Below are 10,648 nucleotides of genomic sequence, written 5' to 3'. Positions count from 1 at the left end.
ATTCCTGCTAGAAGAACATATGCTATTCTTTAAAAGAGAAAAAGAAAAGAAATACATGGGCTGTTCTTAAGCTGGCCCCTGTCAAACATAAAGAGAGCATAAAGCAAATTCAACATTCTTTCCATACAACAAAAAAGATGAATGCATACCTCTCCCTTGCTTGTCTGTGGAGCAAAGTGTTTTTGCAACTTGTAGAGCTAATTAAATCGATTTCTATTTGAACATAATTGTAGAACTAATAATAGAAAACTTCGGATTTAACAAAGCTTCCTTCAGAATTCTAGTTTTCTGCAGCCTACATCTAACAATCTGACCTATCCACATGACGAGATCATTAGGAGAGATTCCCCTCTCCCCATGTTCTCTTAAGTTCCCCTGCATGCATCCAGATGCCATAATAGCAGCATACATTCTATATTCTTAAACCATCACTCAAGCATTGAAAGCATAAAGGTAACTCAATGCCCTGCCATAACCAAAAAGAAGAAATTCAACCTTTATAACTTGGAGGTTATTGCCCAATTCCTTCAAATCTTCTATTATAATGCATCTTCCTTTGGAAGACATAATTAATTGTATTCTAGTAACATGTGCATGTTTTGTAATGCTATAGGATGTTTTTAAAAAGTATTTTTTAATTAAAAAGTATTAAAATAATATTTTTTTTCATATTTTTTATTTATTTTTAACATTAACACGCTAAAACCATAAAAAAAATCACTTGAAAAAACATTAAAAAAACAAGTTAAATAACTACAAAAACAAAACATCCTACCACTTTCAATGGAAATCATTAATAATGCCGAATTCGTGAGATGACTAGCCTTCTAAAAAGTTATTACATTTAGCTAGCTCTTAAAAGGTATCATCTCACTTTGGGCATTAACCCCTCCTGCAAATGTGGATTATCCTATAATCCAAACAATACAAGAATATAAAAATAAGAAAGTAAAAAAGCTGCACATGCATCCTTTAAGCACAAGAATCTGTCAGCTTTCCATTAATGTAAACATTTCGACAAGTAAAGCATATCAGTGCAATTACCATAGATTAATAATTCTAGATGAACTTCATCTGTAAATTAGGCATGCCTAGTTTGGTGGGTGTGTGTGTACTGTGCGCGATGATGTAGCTATGGTGTGCTAAAATCTGCAGATGCCAGGGAAAATTGCTTGCCTCGACCGTCGCTAGGCCCTCATCTTTGAATGCAAAGCAAAGATGTCATTATCTCACTAAGGCTTCACGTGCACTGTCTTGTTTTATATAGGAATAGGAGCTGTGTATAATTAAATCGCCACTGACAGCAGTTCCCATCCATGTCCCAGAAAAAAGCTTCATCGCACAAGCGTCTGTTTGGCCAGTACTGGTTACTAAATTATTATGCACAACTGTAGCAAAAAGATTTAGATCTTTCAATCCAATTTTCAATGTACTCGATCTAAATTTAAATTTAAACCAATGTTAGGGAGATCCGAATCGTAATCCTAGCCCAGTTTAGCACCTTTGGTTCTTAGCACTAAACGGGCCCACCCAGGAAGGTATCGAGAAAGAAACTGAAAAGAAAAGAACATTAATGTGCTTTTTATCATTTGATTTGAGATAATTTGGTATTAAATTTATGTTTATAGGCACACTCATTGCGTCAAAGCTCCATTTCATGCAAGGTTTACGTGCATGAAACCTTTTAATTAATTCCCACAACAACGCAACTAATTAAACACACTTTTAATTACTGTTACATTACATAATATTCATACAAACATCTATTACCAAACCCGAAAAATCAGACTAATCCCGTTCTCCGCCGATCTGAACATTTTCTTCTCTATTGGCAAGCTCCAAGTGGCTTCCCACAAAGACAGGCATTATAAGCAAACGATGAGGCTTCGAGGTGATCGAACGGAGGCCCTGCTGGAATCCTCCCACATAGCCGGTTATGACTCAAATCCATGTGCCCGATAAATGATGCTTGGGACAAAGATTTGGGTATCGGACCCCGGAAATTGTTGTAAGATAAGTCAAGTACCGTGAAGTATGATCTCGGCCCGAAAACATCCGGTAAGTATCCTTGAAATGAGTTCTTACTCAAGTTCAAGTTACCAATAGCTGAATTAAACAAACTATCAGGTATTTTTCCTGACAATTTGTTGGAATCAAGATTTAGTGTTGCCAAGACTGCCATTTTACCCAAAGAAGCCGGTATTTCGCCCGATAATTTATTCAAGGAAAGATCCAGATCAGCGAGACGATAGATTTTAGAAATTGAATCGGGAATTGTCCCACTGATATAATTTCGGCTCAACAAAGCCCGACTCAACATCCGAAGGCGCCCGAAATCTAGAGGCAACGGACCCCAAATCCGATTGTTACGTAAATCGAGATGCATCAAACTCGACAGATTAGTCAAGGATCTCGGGATCCTACCTGTTACAAGATTGTCGGCGATGTTCAAAACGGTCATCCGCTCCAACCGTCCGATATCTGCCGGAATCTCACCAGAAATCCGATTCCCGATCAAATCAATAATCCTCAAGAACGGCAAAGACGTGATGCAGGCTGGGATCGGACCTGAGATCCCCTTCCAATCAGAAATAGTAAGGCTGGAGAGCCTCTCGAGCTTGCAAACAGAAGGAGAGATCGAACCGGTCATGTACCCAGACCGACCAGCTTTTTGGAAAATGGGGTCTTCAGATTCACCTCGCAGGTTAATGTCAGCAACCCTTTTGGTCTCCATGTCACAACTGACACCATACCAGTTATGGCAGCAGTCGGTGCCAGTCCAAGAATTGAAGATGCCTAAGTAAGGTTCATGAAGAGCTGCTTTGAAAGCTAGCAAAGCTGCCCTATCTGAAGCAGGACAGCTTCGAACTGTAGAAGTTGAGATGAATATTGTTAAGGTTGCTAGAAATGTGATGTAAGAAAACGTTGTCATGGTTTCTTGATTTCTTAGCTTCACTGTGATCTTGCGTTGGGGAGTGAAGTGCGGGCATGGAGGTGAGGGATAACGTTATTGTTTGCGTGTGCGCGCGTGTGTATATATAGGGTGGGATTATTTTGGTGACGATTTTGGCCCTAACGTGGATTGTTACAAGATTTTTTTATTATTATTTATTCGAGATTGTTGGGTGACCAGGTGACGGAGATGATCTCATGGTTCTTGGAAATTTCATGGATGGTTTTTTTTAATGTTATAAAAAAATTTATATCACTGCCACGTCTTACCTTCTTGCATGTTCATTCAAAATTATCAATGGTGATTTTTAGGTACGTACGTGACCTTGAGACTTTAATTCAAACCAGTGAATATTGATTTAACTCAATATTTTTTAAATAATTATTTTTTTTAATAAATAATAAATAAAATATAAATATTATTAAACCCAACTAAAAAATTACTTAAATCTAACTCAAAATATATATTTATATTACATAGATATATTTATAAAATATTTATATTTTTAATACAATTTAATGTATATATATTGTAATATTACATAAAACACGTACGTGCCCCTACACACATACACATGTGTGTGTATTATTTTTTATTGAATAATAAATAATTAATAAATATCTAAATTTTTAATTTGGTGAATAATAAATAGAATATAAATATTAAGAAGAAATCCAATTGGTAAATATGCATTACCATACGAGAATAATTATTTTTCTATAGATCTTATCAACTATTGCTAATATGCATTTGTATATATTATGTTTCGGAAGCTTGATTCAAATTTGTTTTCGATGTATGACATTTTATAATCCAAGTTTAAGGAATGATTTGTTCCGAAAACACTTTCTCATAAATATTCATATTAATGTGAATTAATTTTCCGAAAATTGAAAAGTAAAAAGGAGTTAGTTTTGATATTAGTTACTGTTTTGAGACACTAAAAGTAGAAAAAACATGTTTTCTTGTGCTTTTTATTTTGAAAATATAAAAATTTATTTTAAAACTGTTAAGATATTTATTTTATATATGTTTTTATCTCTTTATATTTCTATAATTTTTGTATGTATTTATCCATCTTAAAACACTAATCAAACACAATCTAGAAATATCATGTAAATGTCATTTCTTCTCGTTAAAAAATAAAATTATTATAAGTGAATTGCAAACTCGATTATGATTATTACCCCTTTCTTTTAAAAAAATATCGAGTTCGAAGAAGTAAAGAATGTAAACATTATCTCTACAAAAGTAACTATGGAATCCAGTCTCTACATAGAATTGAGAATGTATATATGAGTAGTGTTATATAAAATTATTGTAAGGATTGCTTTTTTTATGAAATATCAGTTATTTAGATTAATGAAACTTACACATTTTCATTTATCGGTTAACTAGTCAATTTATATGAAAATCTAGTGTGTGTGTGTGTTTTTGGTCTGATATATACGCAAGGATTGCTTTAAATAAGAAAATGTTAGGATTTTTTAATAATTTGATGTTCATAAATTAATTAATAAACTGTAATAAATTAACAAATAATATCATTATGTTATTAATCATCTCAACATAAAAATTTTAAATGTTATATGAAATGATTCCAAATATAATTTATATTATTTTTTAACGTATTTTTTTAAATAAAAATTTTTAAAACTTGTATATATCTATACACTATCTTGTTATATTAATTAAATTTTAACTAAAAAATAAAATAAAAATGATGAGATTTAAACTCGTGATTATTTAATTGTTAAAATTATAATAATATTCTAAGTAATTATTAGAACTTAAAACATTAAATTGTTAGTTAAAATTTAAGAATAATTTATTCTCTTAAACTTTAAGAATTTATAAGCGAATTAATTAAAGTATGGGTAATCAATACAAACTGACCAGATCAATCAAGTCCGGGCATGAGCTGGAGTACATTGGTGGTCGCATGATAAATGTCTCCCTGCTCTCTCATGGATGGTCTTGAAAGTGTCAATTAATCTTGATTTTTAAATTGACAATGCACCAAACTAATATTCTGAACTTGAAATTTGCAAGGCCACAAGGATGAAGAAGTAGCCTCCAGGCCCTCCACCTACACTACCCCCCTTCCTCAATCCCGATGATGTTCATGTTCCTTGATAATTACATATGCTAATCTCATGATCAAGGTTATGCTTGATTTACCTTTTGTGATAGAAAATATAGGAGACATATAGAGCATGTATATGGTTAAGTGACTGTTTATTTTTATGTTTTAAAGTGTTTTTAAAAAATTTAAATTTTTTTTAACTTTAAATTAATATATTTTTAGTGTTTTCAAATTATTTTAATGTGTTGATGTTAAAAATAATTTTTAAAAAATTAAAAAAATATCATTAATATATATTTTAACACGAAATATTATTTTAAAAGTAATCACAATGACGATCCTAAATAAACTCTAAAACAACAAGAACATAAAAGAAATTTAATTTAAATAATTTTAGAATCAAGTCTCCCTTTGTCTCTGTCTTTCTATCATTGAAAAATAAACAGAGTATTTAAAGAATAAAATGGTGTCGCCAAAGTCTTTGCCCCTCGATCATGAATCATTATGTATGGACAAAACACAGATGGGGCAAATCGGAGGATAGAAATCAAGGGAGCTGAATCTAATAATTGGCTGTGAAGGTGGCTAGCTATGGAGGGTGAGGTAGAGAGCTGTGCTCAACGTGGCACTTCGAGGTCCATCATTTGTTCTTATTGTGAATCGCCACAATAAATCTGTGAAAAGAAATTAATACTTCTATGAAAAGGTAAAGGAGAGTAGAAAATAATACAAAACACTGAAATTACAACTAATTATATTGAAATGAATCCAACAATAAATTTAACTACATAAAATTACAATCATTTAATAAAATAAACTATCTCCTAATAAATTATGTGGATACTGAGTTAAATTCATTGAAACACATATTAATTATTTAAATTTGTATTCTAGCAAATATATCAAATTTAATTTTATGAGATTTCTAGGAATTTGAGATGTTTTAATTACCCGACACAAAAATACCTGGCATCTCAAATGATTTTAAAAAGAAATTTTTAACATTCTTGTACCAAACACCATAGTAAAGTATTGTATGGCATGCTTGATTTCTTAGAGTAAATGTTTTCTGGGGCATCATGAGCTGTTTGCCTCCACTTATGGACATTGATATAGAATGAAATTCCTTATGTAGATGTTATTTATCAAAGAGTGGCATGATAGCAAAGAGTTTGAGATTTGCATAGCAGATCTTAAATTCGAGTCAGAGAGTGTATCTCTTGTAAAAGCCTGAGATAGTCGGGGTTTTATTCGCTCACTTGGACCCATAAAATATGTTTTTTGAGGAGTGAGGTTTCCTCGAATCCAAAAAAAAAATGATTGAATTTATATTGTTTATAAAATAGACGTGAATTTACATTAAAAAAAATTATTTACATAAACATTCTGATACAAGAAAAAAAGGACTTAATCCATTGACTGCAAGTAAATCTCATTGTTATGGACTGATCAAAACATCACACATTGTGGAATTATTTTTCATGATTGTACTCTTTAAATTTTAATCAAGTTAGAGCAAAGAGTTATAAGAACTTAGGATAAATGTAGTTTATAAATCGTTTTTTATTTAAAAATATATTAAAATAATAATATTTTTTTTTGATGTAGCATAAAAATATTAATTTAATTTTTTTCAAAAAAAAATCAAACATTTTTAAAAATAGAATACTATCACCCTTCCAAAACCTTTAAATCTCCGGAATTGGATTCACCGAGTGTGGTGCAAGGTGAGAAATACAATACTCCTTACCCATCACTAAATCTGGATCATCCACGTGGCCTACCTTCTCACCGCTTGAATCGGTCCACGAAGGAGAAGATCGGGTATGTGGGGCATAAAATTTTGGAAGTAGATCAAGAGAGGACAGGCATCATTTGCCCATGTTACTACGTACAAAGATTTCAAACCAACTTGTCAATCTCTCGAATTTCAAGGATATCTTAACGAAAAGTAATCTCATCACCCCACTAGCTAGTAGCTACTGGCCTTTTACTGTTCATGAACGGATAAAACAAATTATTATTATTATTATTTAATCACCTCGATTCTTAATAAATTGCTAATCAAAATCTTATAAGGTTTAGTTGTTGAATATACTCTGTATTTATATCAATGAAGTAAATTTGAATCCTAATTAGTTTAGTTTTCTCACTTGTAACAAATGATTACATCAAAACTTTTAAAAAAACAACTCCACCTCCTATCAATGGATTCCAGGGAGTTTTGTTGGCTAAAAACTATAGTAATTAAACTCAATTTTAATTATGAGTTGGTAGAATTGATGTAGATCAATTATAATATTATTATTTTAATTTTTTAAAATTAAAAAAATAAAACAAGTTTGTAATTTTTTTATTAATATAGGCATTCGGGTTAGCTTGAACGCACTATCCTTAATCTCATAGATTTAGAAATTAACGATTATATAAATTTTTAATAGCTCTAAAAAATCTGATCAGTTGAGCTATATTGATTAAAATAAATTGTATTTTAATTACTTGAATAGTTGGATGAATTAAATTGATCTGGTACTTTTTTTGTTCATTTAAAATCCACTGGGAACAGAATCCACCGTCAAGGGAGACAAAGTTTAATAAATTTGCTATAGATTAATAAAGATCAAAAGACGCTATTCATGGAGCATTTTGAGTTCAAGATCAAATAAATAACTTGGTGGTAATTATTTATTCAATGCAAAGGTCCGACAAGACAAGTGCTCTAGTCAGAAGAACCTTATCCATAAGACTTTTTTTTAAAAAAGGAAATGACTAATTGTTTGTTTGTTTCACCTGATTTTGGACAAGACACGACAACTTACTAATTTATAGTGTAAGGAACCGTCGATGCTTGAAAATGAAATCTCCAAGAAGGATCATTGGCCAATTATGAGGCATTGCTATAACATTAATAACTTTATGATTATATATAAATATCCGTATCTGAATTTCCAAATGACCAGTGGTTGGCATAAAGGATATGGAATATACAATGATGAAAAGAGTTTTGAATTAGAAGTGAAATTAATTCATTCAAGTTAATCAAAATAATATTATTTTAAAAAAATAAATTAAATTTTAATTAAGTTAAGTGAGTCAATCCTGAATGACTTAATTTTTATATTTATTTACAAAATAATGCAGTGCAACCTATCAGGTCTGGGAATGTTTTTTCTTCTTAATTTTATTATTCAAAATTTTGGATGGTTTGTAAAAATTATATTACATGAGAAATTTTCAGCTATAATATATAAAATATTTTGATTGGATTAAAAAAAAACGTAATCAATATAAACATTGTTGGAAAACCTCACACGACCACCCTATAATAAAAATATACAAGTATATATTTGAAATCCCCACTTCCAAAATACTGGCTTTGGAAAGAAAAAAATCATCAATGGTACGGTAATTTAATAATTAAAATGATAGAAAAAAATTAAAATATATATTCCCAAAATCCAAAGTTGGTGCGGCAAATCTACATTTCATAAAAAACATTTAAATATGTTAAAATTTCACTTTCATCGTATCATTTTTCTAGTTATATTAATTATATGACCCGTGCTTTATTATGGGTCAAATATTTTTATTTTTTATAAAAAAAATTATATTTGTAGATTTTTTTCAAGATATTTTTGTAATTTATCTGAATTTTTTTTAAAAAAAAAAATTCATCCATACAAAAGATTAAAAAAAAACTATAGATGAATTATAAAAACTCTTCAAATTTAAATACATAACTAAAAAATAATTTCATTTAAAAAAGGCTTTTCAAACAAAATAAATGAGATAAGGGTTGTGAAATTTAAATATAAATTAAAAAAAAGAAGAGAAAACCATAAAACATAATCATTAATTTTTTTATATAAAAAAAAAAAAACAAGGTCAGGTGTTGGGTCTATCCTGGTAGGCACCCGTGATTGTGCTCTTTAATTTCTTTTGTTAGCAAAATGTTGTCTGAGTTGTCCAAATTTTCAGCTATTGTGGTGAGTAAAGAATCAAAGTTTAAGTTTTTTTTTAAAAAATTGATTTTCAACTTATTTTTTACCAAAAACATCTATAAAACACTATAAAAACTATGATAAATTTATCTCTAACCTTAAAACCGCTCCAAAAACCAAAATAAATCCAAGTTTAGATTTTTTTTCATGAACTTTAAAAAGAAAAAAAAAACACATAATATGAACTCCTCATCAAAAAAAAATTATTTAACACAAATATCGTCTATTTTGGTTGCTCAAATCAATGTCAACAACACTTTTATCTCTTTACCGCTAGAATCTAGTGATTTTTTTTTTTCTCAAACAGGGACTAAAAAATAAGTTTTTATACTAAAATTAAATTGGAAAAATATTGAGATGCTAAAATCGTATAATTTGCATGCGTTTTAGTGTTCAATGACCAAAATATATCTTTTACAAAACTTATATCATATCACTTATGTTTGATGCCTTTTTTATTTCGGTCCCTCTTCTTTCAATCTTGTTTTTTTTTTTTATAAAAAATTAAAATTAATTGGTTTTCATTTAGAAATAAATCACTAAAACAAAATAAACAAACTTAATTAAAACAATATAAAATTTTGAACAGTCCATCAATAATAATAATAATAATATATGAAATATTAATAAGTGTAACCTTTAAAAAAAAATCAATGATTTTTAGAGTAATACAAATGATTAGGTAGAGGACATGTGATGCATGTGCCGGAGCGTCCAGCAAAGAAAAGTCTTACACTATTATTTAGAGATTTTGAGCTTTGAAATTATCATGAATTAATCATGAAAGTTATGATATGAAATCAGCAAGTTCCTCTCTCTTCTTTGATTTTGCCGACCAAAATCTTCTTGTTCTGTTTCTTTCAAGAAAATAGTATGACAAGACAAAATGACCTTTCAACTCCCTGGAAATCCACGCAAATTTGTATGGCACGAATCGTTTGAAAATAATAAGAAGGGGTGGGTGTTCCTCGAATCTTATGTTTCTGTTTTTACATAATTGTTTAAGTGTTTATAACTTGTTAATAATTTTAATATATTAATGTTAAAAACTAAAAAAAAATTAATATATTTTTAAATAAAAAACTATTTTAAAAAGTAGAGTGAGTAATTAAAATCTTGTAAGTAATATTACCTGGGCAATGCCCAACAAACAAAATCTGCTAATTAATTTCTTACTTAAGTAATTAAGTAGCAGAATTTGTTGTATTTATTTAACTCCAGTAATTAACCACACAAATCGATTTCATACGAATAAAAAATGTTTGATTAGTCGGTCTAATGGTCTTCGATATTATTATTATTATTATTATGGGGTGCTACGATAAATCCTCATAATGTAATTGGTTGCGTACATTATTGTAGAGGTCTAATCTTTAGTGCAAAAATGTGCCGACATCACCACATTTATCGCCTCGTAGAACAGCTGTATTTTATCCCCATGTCCATGACCTCCACGGGGTCTTTATCACTTCAACAAGAGCAATTATTTACAAAAGAAAGCTACATAACATATAGGTTTGACTATATCTACACAAAAGCAAACTTTCTCCAACAAATATACTGAAAAATAAATTATAAAATTTGATATATTATTAAACTTAATTTAAT

At 29.6% G+C, this 10,648-nt stretch overlaps 1 protein-coding gene across 1 annotated transcript; it reads right to left on the bottom strand.

Moving 5' to 3' along the window:
- Nucleotides 1–1,637: 1,637 nt before the first annotated feature.
- On the bottom strand, nucleotides 1,638–3,019 carry LOC118061468 (uncharacterized). The gene has a single exon (XM_035074904.2). It carries the CDS (start codon nucleotides 2,930–2,932, stop codon nucleotides 1,826–1,828), a length of 1,107 nt encoding a protein of 368 aa, XP_034930795.1. The 5' UTR covers nucleotides 2,933–3,019; the 3' UTR covers nucleotides 1,638–1,825.
- Between the last annotated feature and the right edge of the window lie 7,629 nt (nucleotides 3,020–10,648).

Source organism: Populus alba, chromosome 1 (assembly GCF_005239225.2).
Source record: "Populus alba chromosome 1, ASM523922v2, whole genome shotgun sequence".
Classification (NCBI taxonomy): domain Eukaryota; kingdom Viridiplantae; phylum Streptophyta; class Magnoliopsida; order Malpighiales; family Salicaceae; genus Populus; species Populus alba.
This window is presented reverse-complemented; position numbering and strand designations above follow the sequence as displayed.

Bases quoted from the DNA above. Each gene is read 5' to 3' on its own strand.
- LOC118061468 (XM_035074904.2), bottom strand. From the start codon at position 2,932: ATGACAACGTTTTCTTACATCACATTTCTAGCAACCTTAACAATATTC.